This window comes from Hyperolius riggenbachi, chromosome 6 (assembly GCF_040937935.1).
Source record: "Hyperolius riggenbachi isolate aHypRig1 chromosome 6, aHypRig1.pri, whole genome shotgun sequence".
In the NCBI taxonomy this organism is placed as follows: Eukaryota; Metazoa; Chordata; class Amphibia; order Anura; family Hyperoliidae; genus Hyperolius; species Hyperolius riggenbachi.
Window position 1 is genome coordinate 112656151 of NC_090651.1, and position 25022 is coordinate 112681172.

General features: G+C 44.5%; 1 protein-coding gene across 4 annotated transcripts in view; it reads right to left on the minus strand.

The window, feature by feature from the left end:
- The window catches only part of LOC137522524 (very-long-chain enoyl-CoA reductase-like), an 89841-nt gene extending 65273 nt beyond the window's left edge, over positions 1-24568 (minus strand). For all 4 annotated transcript variants that reach the window (XM_068242597.1, XM_068242599.1, XM_068242596.1 and 1 more), the window contains exon 1: positions 24239-24568. In XM_068242597.1, coding sequence (XP_068098698.1) covers positions 24239-24301 — 63 coding nt within the window. In that variant the 5' untranslated portion in view covers positions 24302-24568. The remainder of the gene's footprint in view (positions 1-24238) is intronic.
- Between the last annotated feature and the right edge of the window lie 454 nt (positions 24569-25022).

Genomic DNA, 25022 nt, shown 5'->3' on the forward strand with positions numbered 1-25022 from the left:
CTAAAGGTGTGTACACACGCACTACCGCCACCGACGACGGGTCCGTCAGACCCTCCAGCTTGGCGGACGTTCAGCCGACAGTAGCACATGTGTACACGCTGTCAGCGGACTGATAAGGCTGTTTCTGAATGATCCGCTGAGCGGAGTGGAAACAGCCTTATAACTCCGCCGCGCGACAGCGCGTACACACGTGCTACTGTCGGCTGAACTTCCGCCCAGCTGGAGGGTATGACGGGCCTGTCGTTGGCGAATGTAGTGCGTGTGTACACACCTTAAAGGGAACCTTAACTGAACGGGGGGTAAAGAGTTTTACTTACCTGGGGCTATTACCAGCCCCCTGCAGCAGTCCTGTGCCCTCGGCGCCACTCTGGAATCCTCTGGTCCCCCGCTGTCACTTAGTTTCGTTTTTGACGACTCACCAGTCGCCGGCCACCATGCGTATTATTGGACGCATTCACCAATGCAATTAGCGCTATTGTGGACCGCAACGCGTACAAAAATACGTGTTGCCGCATATCTACGCGTGTGGAATGCGGCAACGCATATTTTTGTACGCGTTGCGGTCCGCAATAGCGCTAATAGCATTGGTGAATGCGTCCAATAATACGCATAGCGGCCGGCGACTGGTGAGTCGTCAAAAACGAAAACTAAGTGACAGCGGGGGACCAGAGGATTCCAGAGCGGCGCCGAGGGCACAGGACTGCTGCAGGGGGCTGGTAATAGCCCCAGGTAAGTAAAATTCTTTACCCCCCCGTTCAGTTAAGGTTCCCTTTAAAAGTATTAGAAGCAAATGCTGAGCAGTCAGACAACTGATATTGTTTTAAAGACCAACTCCAGGGAAAACATTTTATTGTATTTTTGGATCAAGTAAGGAGTTAGAACTTCTTTGGAGTTTTATCACTATTTTGTGTCCCCATCTGTAAGAATTTGCCTCATTTGTTGTCCAGATAGGAATTAGAAACAAGTTTTAATCGTTGGGCTCCGTTTTCCTGTACCCATGCTACTGTACCCGATTTACAGTACCATGGAGGTCCTAAGGAAGGAAGTAAAGAAAATCAACGCAACAGGAACACTAACAGAATAAAAACGCCTTTACATGCTATCCTAGACTAAACTTAAGATATTTTGTAGTTGAGGATTAATATAGACGTTCAGCTTCCAAAACCTTTTTGGTCTGACAATGCCCATACATATTGGAATTTGTAGAAAATCACTTTGGCACATTTGTAAAATGATCATGTATACATAGAATAATTGCAACACTTAACCTTGGAATATTAATGAGGGCCTTAATGATCACAGGGTTATCTGCGATGCAAAGAGGCAAGAGTAACTGTTCTCAGCATTATATATCTCCAAAATTAGGTGCAACATCCAGATTTATGTAGAAGATGAACAGATTTTCTAATGAAGAAATGTCTTTCCCCTTTTGTGACCTACTTCAATCACAGATACTTAGAAATGGAACACGCTCTCTCCCATACAAGACTGTGCCAAAGCTCTGACTGCTAGTACTGCAGGTCAATATTTTCTGTTCCAGATAGAACTCAGCACTATCAAGAATTACGGAGCAGAGTGGTCTGTACACGCAGGGACGATTCTAAACATTTTGCTGCCTGAGGCAAACTAGTAAAGATGAGCCCCCCCCCCCCCCCCCCTCTTCATTTGGAATGATCGTACAACTCCTGACAATTTACTCTGCTTCACTTAATGTTCTCACATGACATGCTGCAACTCAACACAATAGCAAACTGGCACACTCCTCAGTCAGGTCAGCAGTACCACCTCCTCCTTTCTGCTGTGCAAGTCAAATGAAACTCTGCTGCTCTCCTGCCTCCCCCCTCCTCATTCACTGTCAGACTCCACACACTGCACAACAAGCTGCTTTTCCCAAATAATGACCTCTTCACCTCGTTCGCTCTCCTCTCGTTTCTCCTCCTACTCTGACTGCATGCTGTTAGTGTAAACATACAGTACAAAAATGCTGGCCCTGTAATCTCTGCCGCCTGATGCAAGTGTTTCACCTTGCTTCATGAGAAAACCAGCCCTGTGTACACACTGATGGGCACCCATTATAACAAGCTTACTTAGAACAGAAGGGAACACAGAAGGAATATAGGAAATCACAATACCACAGAAATCATTGCAGCACTTTACAATTTAAATTTGGCATCTTGTGGTTGCTTTACTGTACAGCACTTTAGGTAATCATGTTGATACTGCCAACAAGAAAGATTGCTCATTTATTGCAGAATCAAAATTACATACTTAGGCTCCCTGCAGACTGCAAATTCGTTTTCCGATTCCGTTTCCGATTTTCAATTCCGATTTTCCCTGAATACATTCAACAGAAAAACGGATCAAAAAACGCAGCATGCAGTAAAGATTAAAAATCGGAATCGGATGTAAAAACAGATTAAAAAGCGGAATCGGAAATGTATGCAGTGTGCAAGAGGCCTTAGGTGGATATAAATAGGGACTTTTTGGAGCATATGTAATCTCCTTTCTCACACCCTGTCTGACTACAACTGACACACACACACACACACACACACATACATGCAGCGATACACACACACACACACACACACACACACACACACACACACATACATGCAGCGATACACACACACACACACACACACACACACACACACACACATACATGCAGCGACACACACACACACACACACACACACACACATACACACACACACACACATATACACACACACACATATACACACACACACACACACACACACACATATACACACACACACACACACACACACACACACATACACACACATATACACACACACACACACACACACACACACACACACACACATATACACACACACACACACACACTATACACACACACACACACACACACACACAGAATGTGTGGACCGAGCTTGTCCCCACCTATTAACAGATGTTACCACAACTTCTTCCAGTAAAGCATGTACTTGTAACTTGGCGACAGGTCCTGGCACTGTTCTATAGAAACTTGTCGCTAGACTCTGTTTGTTGCTACAAAGGGAGGCAAGGGACAACAAACAGCACATGACGGAGTGGTATCCTGCAGACAGTGGGAGTTGGAATGGGGAGCACATTGCGCTCAGCAGTAGCACAGACAGCTCAAAGGATCCAGCATGCCGGATCTTTAAGTGCCCCTTTAAATACACTAGATGCATGCTGGATTCTTTCCCCAGGCGGTCTTTATTGGTCGCCACAGCAAGAGAGTTCAATCGGAAAAAAACGCCTTTCCATGCAGACTAAACTTAAGAAATCCTGTAGTTGAGGATTAATATAGAAGTTCTGCTTCCAAAACCTTTTTGGTCAGAAAATGTCCATACATATTGGGAATGTCTTTTCCTTGTGTGTACATAGAAAAAACAGCATAATAAAGTTGATTCTACTGCTGTGGTTCCTCCTCTTGGGTGCTCAGGATGCTCACAACTTTATTGTTCCCATTGAGGGTATTGGTAACATTTAATAAACCAGCTGTTATATGACTGAGGTCAAGAGCATGCATCTGCAGTATGAATTTCTTTTTTCACAACTGCAGGTTAGCATGGATTTATTAAAGGGTACCTAAAGTGACAGTAAGAAGCCCAGTTTACTTACCTGAGGCTTCTCCCAGCCCCCTCTCATTCTTTCAGCAGCAGTGCCCAATATTGTATGTTTAAAAACACAGAAAGCAACCCGTGTTGCACTCACCAGGGATAATGCTCGGAAATCGATCAGAAAGCTAATCGGACATGATGGAAATAATCGATCTGAGAGTAAATCGGCCAGAAAATCTCATAGTGTGTACCCAGCATTAGGCCAGTAACACATGCTGACTTCAGGTGGAAGATGTGTGAATGCATTTGCCTGAAATACCAGACTGCAGCAGATGCTAGAGTTGTAGTAAACCCGGAGCGCCTTACTGGTCATCACTTCAAGGTGTATATACTGTATGTACATACTGCATAATCTGCTGCCTTATTTGCAGTTTTGCTATTCTTTCAAGAGAACCCGAGGTGGGTTTGAAGAATGTTATCTGCATACAGAGGCTGGATCTGCCTATACAGCCCAGCCTCTGTTGCTATCCCAAACCCCACTAAGGTCCCCCTGCACTCTGCAATCCCTCATAAATCACAGCCATGCTGCTGACAAACAGCTTGTCAGAGCTGGCTGTGTTTATCTCTATAGTGTCAGTCTGCTGCTCTCCCCGCCTCCTGCAGAACTCCAGTCCCCGCCTGCATCTCTTCCCTCCCTGCTGATTGGAGGGAAAGGACAGGGGCAGGGACCGGAGCTATGCAGGAGGCGGTGGAGCAGCTGAGACTGACACTACAGATGTAAACACAGCCTCACAGCACGGCTGTGATTTATGAGGGATTGCAGAGTGCAGAGGGACCTTAGTGGGGTTTTGGATAGCAACAGAGGCTGGGCTGTATAGGCAGATCCAGCCTCTGTATGCAGATAACATTCTTTAAACACACCTCGGGTTCTCTTTCAGTTTGTTGATAAATTTAATTATTTCAACAATTTTGTTTTCCAGTCTTTTATTTATATGCAGAATGTCTACCAGGCCTTTATTCTGTACAATCCTTACAATCCTTTAGATTGTAAGCCTCTGGCAGGGCCATCTCCCTTAGTGTTTCCAGCTTGATTATGCAATCTTACTGACAATCACCTCTCTTGTGGACTAGAACAGTCTCTATTTTGACCTATGACACTGTATTATCAAATCATTTGCATGATCTTGTTTTGTTGTGAGTTTCCTGTATGTCCTACCTTGTATGTTAACCCTTTTATCTATTGTGCAGCGCTGCGTAATATGTTGGCGCTATATAAATACAATAAATAATAATAATAATAATTCTGATATATTTTGGCGAGTTAAGACTTAAATTGGGGGCCTAAAATTCTTGAAAAAAAATGTACCACTTTAGACTCATAATTCCGTACAGAAATGCAGCAACAGGGAGGTTAATGGGCACCCTTAAGATGGGCACACACATTACAATAATTTCTGTTCGATTTTACTACATTTGGATGAAAATGATCGGTTGTACCGAAAAACAAAGGTTTTCTTTTTATTTGGCTGAGAAATCTGATTGAATTTCTCTATTTTTTTGAGATCAGATGTGTTGAAAAATTCAGATCCACTTTACCAAGAATTGTGTAGTGTGTGATGGATTATTAGAATAAATTGTGTGTAACTATTCAGTACATATCAAACTGTATTTATTGTAAACAAAAAGGTTGAAATTATGAAAGAATGTATGTTATAAAAAAATGGTAAGTGCTATGTGAAAATAAAATATATGGAAAAGTGATTCTTAGGTAGAATTATAAAATACAAACATATTTAATTAGTAAACAGAGTATTTTCAGTAAAAAGAAAGTGTGCTAATTGAAGTTTTAAGTAACAATGAGATGTTCAGTGGTGATTGTAATGCTAAACAGAGAATTATGATGGCATAAGAGATGTACTGTAAAATGGTAGAAATGTCACAGTGGAAAAGGTAGTCCGATTAAAAAGATCAAAAGTTGATTATTGAGTGAAATGTTTTTCCATCCAACCAACTTTTTCACAGTTTAAAGGGGAACTTCAGCCTAAACAAACATACTGTCATTAAGTTACATTAGTTATGTTAATTAAAATAGATAGGTAAAATAATCTCTTACCCACCTTGTTTTAAAAGAACAGGCAAATGTTAGTGATTTCATGGGGACAGCCATCTTTTTCATGGGGGCAGCCATCTTTTTGATTGAAAGGAGGTGACAGGTAGCATGAGACACAGTTCCAACTGTCCTGTGTCCAGATCACCCCTCCCAACTGCGCACACTAGGCTTCAAATGTCAAATGAAAAAAAAATTGCGCCAAAACAGCAGAAGGATAACAACAACATCAGAAATACCATCATGCTTTGCACAGCCTCAGGGGAAAAATACCCAGGCAGTTTTTTTCTGTGCAGCTAAAAATGAGGCTTTGGTAAGAAAAACAAAGTTCTGATGCTGTGAAACTGTTAAAGAAACACCCAAGCCTTTTCAGTGCTGCTGAGTAGATTTTTAGTCTGGAGGTTCACTTTAAGAACTTTTTACCGAAATAACAGCAAACAATTTATACAAAACTTCTAATCAAGTGAAAAATTTTATTGGATTGGTCAAATCCAAACAACATAAAAAACTATAATGTGTGGCAACCTAGAGACCTCATTCACACAGATGTTCACATCGTCCACCCACTGTGTTGCCGTTCTCAAGTTTCTTTTTAATCCGTGTTATTCTTTTTAATTACAACTGAAATCCTACTTTCCTAATATATTTTCTTTTTCCTATTTCCATAGTTCATAGATTGTGTCGTTTCCCATTTCCAGAACTGATGCAATGTTCCAGATTTGTGTGAATAATGTTAACATTTCTCACATTTGAATGTTTATTAGCTGATCTTTATCACACTTCAGATCTGCAGCGGGATTGTTTGATTAACACATTTAAACATCATTCTCTCCAACTTCTGCTTTGCCCTGCATTAAGGTGAATGATAAAAGAAAGAAAGAGAGAATAAAAGAGAAGTAGGGTTGTGTCCATAATAAACACAAGCAAGCTTTCATTTAGAAACCGGCCTTTGCATAGAGAAGATCAATGAGATGCTAATTTTGTGAGTGTATTGACATTTTGCTGCAAACTGCATGCAGCTTGCACATGAGGCGGACAAATGCAGCAGCTGCGGGATTCGTTTGTCTCAATTCCAAATAGAAAGTAATTAGCAGCAACAAAATTGCAATAAATTCCACAAATAAGCATCTCATGCATCATCTCTACCTGTGGAATGTGATTGGCTCAGTGCAGCTACAACCATATTAAGGCCTCTTTCAGATGGGCAACTGACAGGTGGTGAATTCACCATCTGTCAGCTGCTCTCCTGCACCGGCTGGGCGCTTGTTATCGCTCAGTAGCAGCTCTAGATATCCCCCCCCCCCCCAGAGTCACATCATGTCCTCGGCCACCAGGTAACATTACTGTGTGCCAGATCTTGACACACGTGGTGTTACAACTGCTACAATTTGGCTGCATTTAAATTGCACCCCGAATTGCACTAGCGGGTGGCTGAACTGCTGGACAAGCGCACAGTTCAGCCTACCATCGAAAGAGGTCTAACTTAGATATTATGAATGTTAATTCCCATATTTATATAGAACCAAAACACAATTTACAGAGTACACCATTCTTATTGGTCTCTATTCATTAACCGCTTCTGGGCGATGGTAGTTGAAATCTACACTCTGTTTGGCACTTGTTATTCCTGCCAGGATGTAGATTTCACCTTTCCTGCCGTACGCAACCACCGATCATGCCGCTCTCCCGACGTTAAAGCCCACTCTCCCTGACGTCGCTATGACGGCAGAGCTCTGTGAGCCTGTCAGGAGCCAATTTCATTGGTTTCTGGCCCTGTGATCACTGTGAGTCAATCTTGGCTCACATTGATCATGGGGTCAGGAGCCAATAAAATCGGCTCCTGACCGGCTCACAGAGCTCTGCTATTATAGCAATGGCAGGGAAAGTGGGCTTTAGCGGCAGGTGAGCACCGTGAACGGCGACAGCAGCGATTCAATGAGGCGAGATGTCGGTAAGCTCCATTTTTGGTTCCAGCAGTCTCTGGTCCCTAAAGGTCCAGAGACAGCTGGTATGCAAGTGGTTATATTGTTGCAATGTTTTTGCATTAGTTATTTATGAGGTCACACAATGGGCTCCACTTTCTCAGTCCCCAGTGTAGTCGATTGCTCCACACCTAATTGGTTCTAAACCTGCATACTTTGCAGAGATTTCACCTCAGGGATTCAGGCTGCTGATAGTGCCAGATATTCAGCCCCATCAGGTTTCTGAATTTTGCTGGATTAAGTGGAGAATTCATTTAGAAGCGCCGAGTACAGGAAATACAAAAGATAGCCCTTTTAACTGACAAGAATTGACATTTGGAAATACAATATGAAAATTATGTTTGGGTCTTTTTGTTTTACTTGTATCTTAAATATGATACATTCATGTAGTATCCTAGTATTTTGCTATTGTAAACTCCTTTGTTCTTAGTGAGAACAGTTCAGGAAATACGTCTGGCCCTTGCTGCCTTTTCTACTGTTGCTGTTGCAGGTATATGGCTTGCACTAACTAGTGTTTGCCTCCATTGCAGTTAAACAATTCAGGAAAATGGTTGTCAGTGCCAGTGAAATCTCATGGCTCCAAATTTCCCTGTTCCCCCAGCCTTTAATCTTCCTACTGAGAACCACTTGATTGAAATCACCCACTGACAAAATTTTGAATTGGGCATGCAGAAGTTCCCCAGCTGTGCATGCCCAGTACACGTGACTGAGGGCGTTTGGTCAGGTTTGTGTTCTTGAACTGTACAAGCCCAGGGAAAGGAAGCATTTAGTCATGGAGGCAGGAAGTTGTGCACATGCACTTTCTTTTACTAGAAATGCACAGTTCTGGTGAACTCGGTCACCACTTCAAATGCATCTCTTGGTGGGGACGGGCGCTTCCAGTCAATTGGTTCCCAGTCAGAAGATGAAAGGCTGGGGGAATCGGGGCCCTAAAGCTATGAGACTGATATGAAATGTTTAGAATATAAAACAAAGAAATAATAGTAATAAAGTGTAGGATTTCAGTCTGACCATATGAAAGGCAATACCTTCCTACTTCTGTGACTGGAAATATAATTTTACTTGTCCTAAGTGGTACCAATATACTTTGGCTCATTACTGTCCCTGAAGCTATTAATTGCAGCTCCTTCCTTAGGTCATGTGCTGGATGGCAGTCTGGCAGGGAAACAGATAACAGGACAGGAAACAGAATAGCTCTCTACCTGAGGCAACAGATAACTGAATGTTAGTGGTAGTCACATACATTTATAGAGAAGTACAAATGCATAGAATGCCCTATCATTAAATATGATTCAAGTCTGAAGCTAAAGAAGGTCACCAGTCAAACCAACAAAGCTCATCTCAGCATTACAATCAAACTTATATCAGCTGAAAAAATTCTTCCACAGTACACATGTTGGAGTAGCTTCAGCCTGGAGATCCACTTCCTGTTCCCAATAACCTCTGGGCCTGGGCTCCTATCCCCTCACCCACTGTCCAGTCAGTGAGGACTCTGAATAGTTAGCACACCCTCCAATATCATGGAACATGTCAAATTAGTAGATGTCATGCTGCTTGCTGTTTGAATTCCTGCTGGTGTCACACTAGGGACTTTAAATGAACTTCCGCTGTCCACCAGCAGAGGTCTCACCTCATCTTATGAAATCTGTGAACAGTCACCTGACCATTCTGCAGTATTTAAGGCTGCCTCTAGCAAAAGAACATTACTAGATCATTTTGTGCTGTAGGCCTTGTGCTCTGGCCTTGTTCCTAGCTCCTTGCCTCCTGTATTTTGTATTGATCTCCCGGTATCGACCTCTTGCTTTGTCTGACTACTCTCTTGCCGACTGTCTGTATACTTCTGATATTCTGATCATTGATCCTGGCCTGTAGGACAATTCTCCTGTGTGCTGACTCTGCTGATACGTGTCTGTATATATTGTATTATTATTGCTATTGTACATATTGTGTGATCAGTGTTCCTGAGTGCTGCCATTGTATATATTGTGTGACCCGTGTCTTTGCATATTTATTGTAAATATTAGTCAGTCAGTTAGTCAGGGTGATATCGGGGCATATTGTTTGTATGTGTGTATATATATATGTTAATTTTCAATTCTGTAAATAAACACGTTTATTCACCTTTAAATCCAATCTGTGCAGACCTCAGTATTTCCTTGCAAGTGATCTCTTATTCCTGTTTTGCCTTGATAAGGATCTGCATGCGCAGATCCTTACAGTAGAATTGCCCATGTGCTATGGCCCTAGAGAGGAACTTTAGTAAAAATGTCATAATGAATAAAAATGCAAATTTTAATTTATAGATCATTTACTAAGTGTTTGCCAATTTTAAATTTTTTTCCTCACCCTGATTTACATTCTGAAATGTATCACAGGTGGTGACATCTTTAGTTCTGCCAGGTGATCTGTACGGAATGTAGTTACTGAGAGTTCTATGAACAGAGGGAGATACTGCTTGCTTGGCAGTTGGAAAAAGCCATTATTTCCCACAATGCAACAAGGTTCACAGTAGGGCTGCACGATTAATCGTTCGTTTTAAAATCGTTATCGCGATTTGCAGCAAGATGATTTCCTAATCGTCATAGTGGTGATTTTTTATGCGTACAATTTTCCGTGTTGCACCTTGCTGTGGGCTTTTTACGCATAATAATTAATGCGTCCAATGCGTAGAATTATTTGTGTTGGCCATGCGGCGCACCTCCTCCTTCCGGCCAAAGGGGGCAGAGCGGTACTGAGTAGTGTAACACGGCCAGCATGTGGAGGAAAAGGATCTGCACACAGGCACTCATGTTCTGCACTTAAACCCTGTCTCCCATGGTCACATTGTGCTGCAGCTGTACATTTGCCCACTGCCCACCCAGGATCTGTAATCTCTACACTATCATGTCGAGCACACAACACCCACTGCCCAGTAGGTGGCTACTGCCCAGGTTCTGCTGCAGCTGTGGTATTCTCTCTGTCTCCAGTCCAGTCCACTATCTTGTCGAGCAAACTCGGATCACAACCAGTGCCCACTCACTGCCCAGGATCTGTTGTGGTATTCTCTCTCCAATTAGCTGCTCCAGCTCCTCGTACTTTTGGTCGTGAAATGGCTTCAACAGAACCGGAGTTCGATTTAATCTCCAAGAAATTCAGCAATAGTAAAGCTTGATTTGAAGAAAATCGTAAAAACAATCGAAATCTCAATTTTTGACAGAGAAAAAAAAAATCGCAATTCAATTTTTTCCCAAAATCGTGCAGGCCTAGTTCACAGACAGCAAACTGTCAGGACCATGGCCATGACATCAAACTGTGGGAGGGGTTTCACCATAATATCAGCCATACAGATCCCTCTGATGATCTATTCAAGAAAAAGTAAAGATTTCTCTTGGGAACTGTGGTAAAAGTTACTAGGGATGGCCCTGTTTAGGAGAACTCATGGTGGAGCATGTGATCAGTTTGATCAGCTGATAGATTTGTAAGGTTCTGAGTTCTCCTACTCAGGGCCATCCCTATCAGTTACTGATTGGGATGAAGTTCAGTCCTGGGTTAACGTTCTTCTTAAAGGGATACTTAAAGTGGATCTGAGATGAACTTTTACTCATTGCATAATTATGTCCCTTTCCTATAGTTTATAGGGCATTCCTCAAGCCAAATACTTTTTTGTTTTTGTTTTAATAGTTTAATTCCCTATAAACTAAAAAAGCCACGCCCACAGCCCTCAGAGTGCCAAGGCACTTTCAGACAATAACAAGGGCTTACAGGAGTTCAGTCTGGGCAGGAGGAGGGGGAGGTGTTACTAGCCATTGATTTCAAAGGCAGAGGGGAGGAGGGAGGAGGAGAGGGGACTGAATTTACACACAAGAAATCTGATACCATCTCCAGCTCTTAGCCTGTGACAATATGACAAAAAGAACATGGCTGCCCCCATTGTATCACACGAATAAATAATCATACACTTTTTAAACTTTTGCAGCTAGATATGCTGTGTAAACTATCTAAACTTTAGATAAGATATATAGACAAGTTACTTGCTATAGTTAGTGTTTCATCTCGGATCCGCTTTAAGCCATGGATAAAATGGCTGCAGCCGTCCCATGCCCTCACAGTTACTCACGGAACCTCCGGCCCCCCACTGTCAGCTAGTTTCGTTTCGCTGACAGGCCCGGAAAGCCTGGCCCCACGTAGCCTTCTTCATGTTCGTGTCCGCAATAGCGTCCTTCGCAGTAAGCCTGTCAGCGCAAAAAGGAAACTAGCTGGCGGCGGGGGACAGGAAGATCCGCGAGTGATTGCGGGGGCACAAGATGGCTGCAGGGGGCTGGTAGAAGCCCCGGGTGAGTAAAACTGATTTTTTTTATCCATGACTTAAGTTTCACTTTAAAGTTAAGTATAGACATTCAACTTTTAATGTCTAAAACTATGCATGGCAAATGTTGAAGCCACCAGTTTTATGTTTACATAATCAGATTTATAATTTTCTGGCCCTATGCCTACTTTGTTGTGGCATCTCATCCATGTGCAGCAGCCCCTCCTCTCATTCCATGTGCAGCCATCTCTTCCATGTGTGATAATCAAGGGCAGCAGCTCTGTCATGTACAGCTCACTTGGGCAGCAGCTTCCCTCTTCCATGTGTTGCTCCCCATTTGCAGTCTCCTCTTCCATATGCAGCCACCCCTCTTCTAAGTCCAGCTGCCCCGTTGGCCAGCATCAGTCCAAGCCCCAGGGTTTTGTGGCCTTACTAGTAATCTGGCCCTGAATGTCAATACTGGTATCCCCTTATATGGCAGTTGGCTGATGGTGTAATGGTTAAGGGCTCTGCGTCTGACACAGGAGACCAGGGTTCGAATCTCGGCTCTGCCTGTTCAGTAAGCCAGCACTAATTCAGTAGGAGACCTTTGGCAAGTCTCCCTTACACTGCTACTGCCAATAGAGCGCGCCCTAGTGGCTGCTGCTCTGCTCTGGCGCTTTGAGTCCGCAAGGAGAAAAGCGCAATATAAATGTTATTTGTCTTGTCTTATTCCATGCCCTGCAACTGGAAAGATCTTCTTCATCATGTTTTATTAACATTAAACCTTTCTGTAAAATTGAGTGAAACATGCTACATACCAGATGAAATCTGAATGAATGACGTGAGCATTTATAAGGTGTCCACCCCCTGACATGCTTCTGGCAGTGTTTTCTTTCTGGCTTGTAAAAAACAAAAAAAACAAATGGACACCACTAACACCTAAGTGTATTGCCTCTAATGTTCTCACACAGTACTAAGGTACTCCTCTTTCATAACAGCAAAGCAACAGCTTCTCAGTAGGAAAAATGCCAGGTAATTACCATGAAGACTTGTAGAGGTCCCACCATGCTAGTGGGGAAAAACAGATACCGTAAATCTAGTTGAATGGCTTACATCTTTAACACTCCAGCTTTCTAGTAGTAGGCTCTTAGCTGTGGATACAGATAAGCAAATGGTGTGTGTCAGAGATTCCAGGGAGAGAGATTGGCTAGAACCAGGGAAAGATCACAACCTTCTGTTGTTACTATTGTTAAAGAGGAACTCCAGTGAAAATAATGTAATAAAAAAGTGCTTCATTTTTACAATAATTATGTATAAATGATTTAGTCAGTGTTTGCCCATTGTAAAATCTTTCCTCTCCCCGATTTACATTCTGACATTTATTACATGGTGACATTTTTACTGCTGGAAGGTGATGTAGTTGCTGCATGCTTTTTTGGCAGTTGGAAACAGCTGTAAACAGCTATTTCCCACAATGCAACAAGGTTCACAGACAGGAAACTGCCAGGAGTACCACGGTCCTCAGAGTTTCTTGTGGGAGGGGTTTCACCACAAGATCAGTCATACAGCGCACCCTGATGGTCTGTTTGTGAAAAGGAATAGATTTCTCAAGTAAAAGGGGGTATCAGCTACTGATTGGGATAAAGTTCAATTCTTGGTTGGAGTTTCTCTTTAAATGTGTAGAGGAGCAGGAGAGGGATGAGAGGAATTACGGTAGAATTAAGCTTCACAATCCTAATAATAAAGACGTTAAATAAGTTGCAAAAGCTAGAGAGTGAATGGGGCAGGGGAGAGGAGGGAATGGGAGAGTGATGGGGAACAGCGCTCCAAGTTTGCATCTTTCTGTGTGAAGATTTGACTTTAACCAAAAGTCACATTTTTCATGGAGTGATTATGGGGATCAGGGAAACAAGCAGAGGAGTTTCAACCCACAGGGATATATATCCAGCATGAGAATACATATGTGCTTGCCTTTGGTAGCTTTGCTTCGAGTCAGGTATACTTTAATTATATGTTTCGAAAGACAAAAAAAAATTGGTATAAATTACAAACTTTCCTTTTTAACCACTTCCCTACCACAGGTTATTTCTCCTTAAAGGACATCCGAGGGGAAAGTAAAGTGATGAGACAACAATTGTATCTATCCTCCGTCTCCTAAAAATGACTTTTTTTTAGATATCCCACAGTTTTATTTTATATTTAAATGTATTTTTTAAGTTTTTACTGTTTCATTGTCTCTGCTCAATGACACCTTCATTGAAGTATACCAGAGCTCAAATCTTTGAATTATTGACTTTTGTAATCTCGTTCCTGCTTTCAGAAGCCATTTACTGACAGGAAAGTGTTTTATGGCTGTAATTACCTATCAGTGAGGGTTATGCTATAGTCTGACCTAGTCCGGACCCAGACAGAAACTGTCACTTGCATGCCTGATGTTTAACTCTTTCAGGCAGAGAAAGAAAAAAGGAACACGGCCTAGTTATTTGTGTGCTTGGCACTGTACATACACATGTCTATCTCATCATGTTAGGCCCCGTTCACACTTGCGGTTTTGTAAAAACCGGAACGGATGTCTGGACTGCACCGGATCCGGACCGGACCTAATCCGTACGGTTCCTATTCGGATCAGGTCCGGATCCGGTCCGTTTGCATCCGTTTTCCGTGCGGTATGAACACGGTTGCTGTCCGGATCCGGTTTCTTAAAGAGATAACAACCTGTAAATACCTGGGGTCTGGGAGGTCTGCAGAAGCTCTGGGGTCATTGTTGGAGACAGGTGGACGTGTGGAGACCATCCGTGGATACAGAGACTGCAGTTGGGACCATGGATCCAGTCATTTTTTACTCGTACCTGGGAATTCTCTCCTTCCTGTTGTTCACCTACTACTATGTGGGGAGAAGGCCTCACCTCCTCGTTATCAGACATATCATCAGACATGTTGCTGCCAAAGAGCTCCAGCATGAAATCCCTGCTGCTCCACTCTGTGAACGCTCGGCCCATGTGGTCCCTATCCAAAATGGCCACTAGAAAAAGCATAGGAAGTGGGGTAGAACGTCCGGTTTTTATAGCCAGTGTGTTGTGCGCTCTCCGGTTCTCATTGGTTTGTATTGGCCGGATGCAACAGTCCGGCTCCGCTCCGGATACGTCTGCCGGAGGAGCCGGACCAAAAAATAGCGCATGTTGGATCTTATGCCGGAGTCCGGATCCGGTCCGGCTCCGGTCCGGACGAAACGGACGCATGTGAATGGACGCATAGACTTTCATTGCTATGCCGTGCGTCCGTTCCGTCCGTTCCGCATGCGGTCCGGCTCCGGCACGGCGATTCCGGACAGCGACCGCTAATGTGAACCGGGCCTTACCTCGGTTGTCCACGGCGATTTTTACATTTCACTCCTCCCATTCATTTGCAAATAACTTTATCGATACTTAACATACCAAAATGATCTATATATTGTTTTTCCACCACAAATTAGTCTTTCCTTGGGTGGTACTTTTTGCTAAGAATTATTCTATTTCCTATGCATTTTAAAGTGAATAAGAAAAAAATGAAAAAGTCCTTATTTCTCAGTTTTCAGCTATTATGGTTTAAAAACAAAATGCGCTAATGTATATAAAACCAACACATAGGGCCTGATTCACAAAGCGGTGCTAACAGTTAGCACGCTGATGAAAAGCCCTTTATCATGCCTAAACTCAGTTTAGGCATGATAAGTTTAGGTGTGATAAGTTTAGGTGTGATAAGTTTAGGCATGATAAGTTTAGGTGTGATAAGTTTAGGCGTGATAAGTTTAACCTCCTTGGCGGTAACCCCGTGTGTGACACGGGGTAAGCCGCCGGAGGGTGCCGCTCAGGCCCTGCTGGGCCGATTTACATAATTTTTTTTTCAAACACGCAGCTAGCACTTTGCTAGTTGCGTGTTTGCTCTGATCGCCGCCGCCCGCCGCCGATGCGCCGCTGCCCGCCGTGGAAACAGGCCCCCCCGCATACCCCTTGCGCAGCCTGGCCAATCGCCGCCAGGCTGCACTATGGGGTGGATCGGGACTCCCTGTGACGTCACGACGCCCGTGACGTCACTCCATTCGTCGCCATGGCAACGGGGGAAGCCCTCAAGAAAATCCCGATCAGAATGGGATTTCCTTATGGGCAAGCGGCGCCGGCGGCGATCGGAGGGGACGGGCGGACGCCGTGGGGAGGGGGGAAGCATGTAGCTAGCGCTAGGCTAGCTACATGCTAAAAAAAAATAAAAAAAATGGCGAAAAAAACCCTCCCGCGGCTGCGCAGCTGCACATTTCATACCGCCAGGGGGGTTAAGCACCAACTGGGTTAGCACCGCAGTGCACAGCTGATCAAAAGTTTTGTGCTAGCAAAGTCTGGTGCACTTCGCATAGAGTTTAATGGCGCTGCTTTGCGTGCGGGACTTTGCGCGCGGTCTAATCTTATCTAAACTTAGCATGCCTAAACTTATCATGCCTAAACTTATCACGCCTAAACTTATCACGCCTAAACTGGCTTTTCACCAGCGTGGTGCAATGGTTATCACGCCTAAAGTCTCTAACTGGGTTAGCACTGCTTTGTGAATCGAGCCCATAGTATTTGCCCATTTGTCCCAGTTATTACACCATTTAAATTATGCCTCTAGTACAGGGATCAGGAACCTTTTTGGCTGAGAGAGCCATAACCGCCACATATTTTAAAATGTATTTCCGTGAGAGCCATACAATATGTTTTTAAAACTGGTACAGTGCGCATGCGCAGCAGAGGGCTCACGTCCCTGTTGCCGTGGTGATGTGCATACAGTTGATCCGCCGGGCAGCGGAAGTGTCAGTCACGTCTTCAGCTTCTCTTGGGTTTCAGCAACATCAGCAATTTCCCCAAGAGCCAGACAGGAGAAGTACTGACTAACAGCTTGTACAATTACGGTAACTAGCTGACTTGGAGGTTGATTCACTTTGCAGGACGAGATCCCTGCACCTTGGCCCAACAATTATGCTGTGCATACACGGCTTGTTTTATGCGCCCGATCGAGCCAGCGGCTCGATGCCTGCGCATCCCCGCTCGTCCGCGCGGATCGATTGCTGCTCGTCCCTGCCGGCGCTTCCTTATCACCGCTTGATTCCCTGCCGTTGTCCGCCGGCGGGAATCGAGCGGGCGCGGGTTGAGCGGCATGATCGGGCCAGCTGAATATTTTCAGCTGGCCGGATCAGCTGGTCGATACACGGCACAGAAACGTACCGTGTATCCCCAGCATTAGGCCACTCAAAGTGCAGGGATCTCATCCTACAAAGTCACTGGATCTGACAAGGGTCTTAATTCACTAAAATCATGCTGGAGAAAATAAGGCAAGAGAAAACTTACCTCCACACATCAATGGTATTTCCAGTATTAATTCACTAAAGAAGCTTGTCTTGTTAAGGTGTTGAGATAAGTTTTCACAGTGAGAGAGTTATCTTATAATTTCTGTCCTTAAAGTGGATCCGAGATAAACATTTACTCATTGCGTAATTGTGTTCCTTTTATATAGTTTATAGGGCATTCCTCAAGCCAAATACTTTTTTTGTTTTGTTTTAATACTCTAATTCCCTATGAACTAAACAAGCCTCGCCCACAGCTCCTTTTGTGCCTTGGCACTGTAGCAAGGGCTTATAGGAGCTCAGTCTGGGCAGGAGGAGGAGGAGATTCCTAGCCATTGATTTCAGAGGCAGAGGGGAGAAGGGAGGAGGAGAGGGGACCGAATTTACACACAGGCAAGCTGATAGCAACTCCAGCCCTCAGCCTGTGACAATGTGACAAACAGAACATAGCTGCCCCCATTGTATCACAGGAATAAATAATCATAAACTTTTGAAGCTGTTTGCAGCTAGATATGCTGTGTAAACTATCTAAACTTTAGATAGGATATATAGACAAGTTACTTGTTATAGTTAGTTTTTCATCTCGGATGCGCTTTAAGTTACCTCCTCTGTATTTATTTTCACATGCAGTATATAGGACGTCTTTAACGTTAGAATTCTGGAGTTATTTTAAGGATTGAAGAGTTAACTTTAGAGATCTAACATAAAGACAGAAGAGTTAACTTTGGGTTTGACTGAGGTAAAATGTTTCCTGAATACTACGGGCTTGATTCACAAAAGCGTGCTAAGTGTTAGCGCACCAGTGAAAAGCCCCTTAGCACGTGCAAACTGCCTCTTCACGTGTTACCGCATGTTAACACAAGAGTTTGCGCACGTAAAGTTTAGCGCTGTGCGCGTAAAGTTTTGCACGCAGCGCTTCACGTGCATAATCAGCCATTTCGCGTGCTAAGTAGCGTGATAAGCATACTTTGCACGATAAGCGGCTGATTTTGCACGTGAATGGAGCGTATGGCGTAGCGCTGTTCGCGCTAAAATAGCACGCGAACAGTAACAGCTTTGCCTGTGCAAACTGCTTAGCACCCTAGTTTGCACGTGCAAAGCCTTAACACATGCTAACTGAGTTAGCACTGGTAGCCCATCATGCCTTATCACCATGATGATAACTCTAGAAACAGTTGAGAAACGTTATTAAAGACAGGAGATAAGCTTTGTGAATTGAGGCTATGGTCCAGGGTGGGACAATTGGAGCAGCTGTTCGTGTTGGGGAGAGCGTGAGTAAGTTAGCAGTGCATACTACAGCAGTAGTGTGCCTCTTTTGAAAATTTTCCTTGCGCTGCCACACTAAGCTGCGCTGCTTGTGCAGTGTTGCTTAGTGAATCAATCCTTATTGATTTGTATGTGAGCCACATGCAGCCATCAAAAGAGCCACATCTGGCTCCCGAGCCATAGGTTCCCTACCCCTGCTCTAGTACAATGTATGGTTTATTTGGAAATAAAGGTGCGTTTTTTCCATTATGTGATTTTGGGGTACTCAAACAATAATGTAAGCCCTTATTTGCAAAAATAACAGTAATACACCCTCCTGTCATTTTCCCAGAAAGCTTACAATCTAATCCCTACCATTGACATAGTCTTGCACCCCTTTCATAGTCTCAGGACACATATCGTTTGTTTAAGGGGGAGTGGGTGGCGGGGAAAGGGAGCAACAAACCAACCAGGTTTGTGAGATATGTAGGATGAAACCAAACGGCCCAAATGGAACTCACACAAACACAGAGAACATTCAAACTCCACACAGATGGTGCCCAAGTCAGAAACTGATTCTAGTGCTGCAAGGCGAGAGTGCTAACCACTATGCCACCATGCAGGCCCATACCCATGTTAACTGCATGGTATTACACATTACTGATCTGGGATTATGAAGTGTGGCCTACAGGAAACAGCTGCCACTTCTAAGACACCTCACATGCATATGATAGGGGTCTCAGGAAACACATTTTTAGAACCAGGAATTTTTGTGAAAACTATCCTTGCACCACATCCACATCGTTAGAAAAACTGATCTTCAAATCTGTAATTTTTTCATAATGTTCTCTTTTTAAAAGGTCACTTTTCCTTCCTATGAGAAGCTCTGACATTATCTAGCAACCTTAATTAACTATGTTACTAAAGTACTTTTTTTCTGCAGAGATAATAGTCATCATTTGTAAGAAACTGTTTTTCATGCAATTGTATAAAACCTAGGACTCCTCCACAGGTCTGACCTACATTATCGTGGAAGGATTATTCATATTGCTTTGCAAACAATCAATTTTTCAATTTAAAAAGAAAATCAATTGTTTTTTGTTATGTGTTTTCTAAAATCTACCGCTTTGTGTCCAGACAGCAGTGATCTTCAAATGTGAAGATCTACTTCACCATCCCTCTAGAGAAAAATACAGACAACTTCAAACTCTTGTCCTCTAAGCATGCTGGTTTGTGTCTGGACTCTGGAGAAGGAAGAGGAGGAGCAAGAAACAGCAGAGTACCTTGTTTATGCCCAATAACAATCAGAAGGAGGCTTTCTGAAGATAGCTGCAAGCAGTGGCGTAGCTATGAAGCTATGGGCCCCAGTGCAAGGTTTTAGATTAGGGTCCCCCAAGCACTATATACGTAGCAATTGATACGGCGCACCAAAACTAATCAAGGACAACCACAGTGTCAGAAGTGCAAAAGGGGCATAGGAAACAGTGTATTAATGATCACTACTATTCAAAGCATCTATAGAAGTGAATATTATCAGCACAGGGAATACTGTGGTTGAGGGAGGGTCCCTCAGGGCCCCTCTGGCCCAAGGGCCCTGATGCGGTCGCAACCTCTGCACCCCCTACTTGCTACGCCCCTGGCTGCAAGAGATGGCAATCGCTCATCCAGCTCTTCTGGGATGCAATAGCACATACCAAAGGATGTTCAAGGGTAAGTCGACTGGACAGATTACAAAATCTTGGTCGATCAATATTGTTTCCTCCTTGGATAATCAGCTTTGGTAATGTCTGTGCACAACTCATCCTTCTTCACAGAAAATAACTTACCCCCAAACCAAGAAATCCTATTTCACAGTAGCTGGTTGAGGAATTCCCTTAAAGGGAACCTGAAGTGAGAGAGATATGGAGGCTGCCATATTTATTTCCAAATTGCTTGGCTGTCCTGCTGATTCTCTGCTCTAATACATAGCCATAAACCCTGAGCAAATATGCAGATTAGTTATTTCTGATGAAAATCTGACAAGATTAGCCACATGCTTCTTTCAGGTTTAGTCAGACACCACTGTAGCCAAAGAAATCAGCAGGACTGCCAGGCAACTGGTATTGTCTAAAGCAGGGCTTTTCAACCTTTTCCACTAGTTGTACCACTTTTATCGCCTGAAAAATGTCAAGTAGCACCAGTGTGCCTGCGCAGAAGATCTGACCCGATCAGGCTCGGATGTTTCTGCTGAAACCTTAGCGGAGAGCTGCTACTGCGCATGCACTTACACTCACAAGGAGATCGTCGGGGGGGGGGGGGGGGGGGGTCAGGGGTTCAGCACTGGATGCTCTCTACTGAGGTGGAAGGAGAAGTCTCTTTAAGATCCAGAGGTAAATACCACCCAGAGCACTTTTTCTTACAGGTACACTTTAAGAAGAGGGTGAGTATATGGGAGGGGGAATAACAGGAGGCATTGGTGGAGAAAATATTGAAATTAAGATTGCTAGTCTACAGATTGCTAATAAAGGTAACCTTTCCAGTTCCTCCTTCCCCTGCTTCAGTATAGGTAGCATCCCTCACCCCAGAGAGCTGGGCATTGACTCACCACAAAGTTCAATTCCCCCTTGCTCGCTTCTTGCTCTGCTGCCCTGCAGAATAGTTCAGACCTCAGAGCAGTAGTAACCTGGCCACCGTGAAGAGATAGCCAGACGAATGGTGCAATGACTGCACATATACTTCAATTACAGGAAGTGAGCATTGATATCACTTCCTGGTACCTGCCATCACTGTGCACCATTCGCCTGGCTATCTCCTCACCACTGATCTGAGGTCTGAAGTATGCCGCAGGGCAGCACAGCGAGGAGTGAGTGAGGGGTAGCCAAGCTTTGTGGATACAGGACGGAACCAGCACAAGCAGCGGTTAGGCAATTAAGTGGCAGACAAACTTGGAGTGTACTACCCGGCGAACAGCAAAGTACCACTGGTAGTACGCGTACCACAGGATGAAAGGCCCTGGTCTAAAGGAAATAAATATGGCAGGCTCCATATACCTCTCACTCCAGGTTCCCTTTAAAGAGAGTCTGAAGCAAGAATAAATCTCGCTTCAGACCTCATAGATAGCAGGGGCATGTGTGCCCCTGCTAAAACGCCGCTATCCCGCGGCTTAACGGGGGTCCCTTCACCCCCAAATCCCCTCGGTGCAGCGGGGGAGTGCTTCCTGGTTGGGGCAGGGCTAACCGCCGCAGCCCTGCCCCACGCGCGTCTGTCAGCGTGTATCTCCGCCTCTCCCCCGCCCCTCTCAGTCTTCCTACACTGAGAGGGGCGGGGGAGAGGCGGCGGTGCGCCACTGATAGACGCGACTGGAGGCAGGGCTGCAGCCGTTAGCTCTGCCTCCAGGAAACGAAAATCTGCGACCAAGAAGACGACCAAGGTTTGCAGGGGTGGGTTTGGGGGTGAAGGGACCCCCGTTTAGCCACGCGATAGCGGCGTTTTAGCAGGGGCACACATGCCCCTGCTAACTATGAGCTCTGAAGCAAGATTTATTCTCGCTTCAGAGTCTCTTTAAGTTAATCAGATCACGCAACGCCATAATTCATGGTAGCTGGTTGAGGCATTCCCTTGAAGTTGATCCAATCACGCCTGCACATAAGACGCCACTCTGGTGTCTGGAGGTATCTTAACCTGTTCTACCAACCATTTTTGTGAGAATAATCTGAATATGTAGGCAACCGCATAAGATTTTTGTCAAATTTACTGTCTCCAGCAATATTGGTACAGGATGCTGGGAGCTAGTTTGGTTGAGCTGAGTCAGCATGAAAGTCACTACGGAACAGTTCTCCAAACACAGCAACTTCTACAACTGGAAGCATTCTAATTGGCTGAATAGTGTGGGTATATTATTACTACAGCCTTTTTGAAACCTAGCAGTTTTCAGAGGCTGATGTCCACCCAATCATGTTAGCACAATTTACCTATGGACTTTCAGTACCTTTGCAAAAGATGCATTAAACATTGAGGGCCCATTTCCACTTGTTTGTTGCGATTCCGTCGTGGAAAACGCGTCAATGAATCCGCATGCGGGTGCGGATTCGTTCGCGTTTCCATGCGTTTTTTCACACGATTTCGCTCGCGGTTTGCTCTATGCGATTTTAACCATGTCAATGCCAGTAAGCATTGACATGGGTTTTTAAGCGAAAACGCACACGAAAACGCATGGAAAACCGCAAGACAAAAATGCTTGCGGTTTTCCTATTAAATTACATTACCCGCGATTTGCGTGCGGGTGAGCGGCATGCGAATTCTGACGGATCTGCCGTGCAGATTTTTTCTGCACAGCAAGGCGCACAGAATTCCTGACAATTGGAAACAGCCCCATCCACTTGTATTGGTTATGCGAATCTGCATGCAGAAAACGCATGCAGATTCGCTGTAGTGGAAACGGGCCCTCAGATGGGTCATGCATATATATATGTCTTTTCAGGCCAACGTGATAACTTTGATTGAATCTACTGGTAATTTGTAGCCCCAACATGCCCGTTCGATCAACTTGTTTTATGAGTATTGGGAAGTTTTGATTAAAAGCATTACCAGGGATGTCTGAAAATCCCTTCTGAGCAAGCAGGGTTTCAGAAGATTGGCACCTTTATAATGTTGTACTGCATAAATAGGGACATTGCCAAACGTGAAACCTAATAAGGATCGTGGAGAGATTTCATCACTGCTACCGAATTGATTTCTAATTGGGAAGCGATTGATCGCTGGCAGTTATCGACTCAAGTGTAGCTAGCTTTAATAAGGCAGTCTGCAGCAGAGCCAGAGCATTCACAAGCAGGGCCAGGCCAAGGGAGAGGCGAGAGAGGCTCCAGCCTCAGGGCGCAGTGTAGGAAGGGGCGCACGACTCACTCAGCTATCATTCCTCTATTGTGTTCGAAGCAGAGAGAAATAAAAGGGTGATACATAGCAGTGACTGCAAGCCAGATAAATAGAGATTAAGGTGTTGGGGGTCCTGGGGAACCTCTAGTCTAGTAGCAATCAGTGTGTGACAGCTGGGGTGGGAGGGATGGAGGGACGCACTTTGGTGTCTCAGCCTTGGGTGCTGGAGGACCTTGTACCGGCTGTCCACAAGGTAATTCTAGGAAGTTGCCTAGGGCCCGGAGAGAGTCTAGGGGCCTGCTGGACGCTAGTACTCACCAAATCGTACTAAAAAAAAAGCCATGTAATCATCACCGATGAGCAAAAACTGCCATCTTGCCTATGGTCCCATACCATTAATCCATTTCTGGTCTGCAGCACCTGAGGTCCTACAACTGCATAACTTCCAGCTCTTTGCGCTTCCAAATGGGCAGCCTCCCCAGTACTGCTGCCAGCACAGAGCTGTATGCAGACCTTTCTACTTTTCAGGAACACTCGCAGCATAAAGTTGTAGCACAAACAGAATCAGGTATTGACTATATGTTATAGCATCATTTATTTATAAATCAGATTTACTGCAGAGCTGCGGATCTGGAAGAACATGGCTTGGAAAGTAAAATCCCCCCTCCTCCTGTCCATCTCAGCACAAACTTTCCTGCAGTCATTCCAGAACAGTTCTGCACAGGCATCTCTCCTTGGTTCATAGTTTCCATATACAAAATGTATATACCGCATGCCATGCTGAGCAGAGCCAGTGCAGAAATACAGCGAGAAGGCAGCATAGACAGAGCTTGTGGTTTTGCAGATATTGGCACTCACCTCAAAGAAACTGATTCTGCTGCTCATGATCGTTCTGTGGGGAAGTCCTCGCCAGCAAGCCATGCATATCACAGCCCGGAGAGTGACGCTGGGGCCAGGGGATCCTGTCGAGGTTATATAGCAGCAGCCCTCCTGCTCTGTGTCGGAAAGTGATGAGCATCAGCAGCGCTGCACCTCATCCCGGGAGAATACACACAGCTTATCATAGCAAGCCTAGATCGGGAAGCCAGCCAGCTCTGGGGAGCCTGACTGATAGAGTTCTCTGCCGGGGAGGAACAGACTCAGCGGATTAACTGCTCCTCTCACCTACACAGCCTGCTGTATCTAGCTCTCCTCTATACTAGTGTGGGTCAGCTGACAGCTAGTACGCCTCTACACACATCAGACAGCCACTACATTAAAACCACTGACAGGAGATCAATAACATGGGCTCATTACAATGGCACCTGCCAAGGGTTCGCATTTATGGGTAATGGGAATAAAAAAAATAAAACAAAAAATAAATCAGATACTTACCTAAGGAGAGGGAAGGCTCTGGGTCCTACAGAGCCTTGCCACCGCGGCAGGAATTAAGAGTGAACTAAATGAGCGCTGCCATAGGCGCCGATACAAAATAGCGATTTTTGGGCGCCATAGCGGAAATTTGGGCGCTCGATATATAACCATCGCTGATACAGTGCCCGGTATATGTCAGGCATCGCAGGCGCTCAAATGCCGCTATTCTGTTTAAAGTGTAACTGTCGGGCATAAAATCAAAAATCAATTCTTCATTTTTATCTGGTAA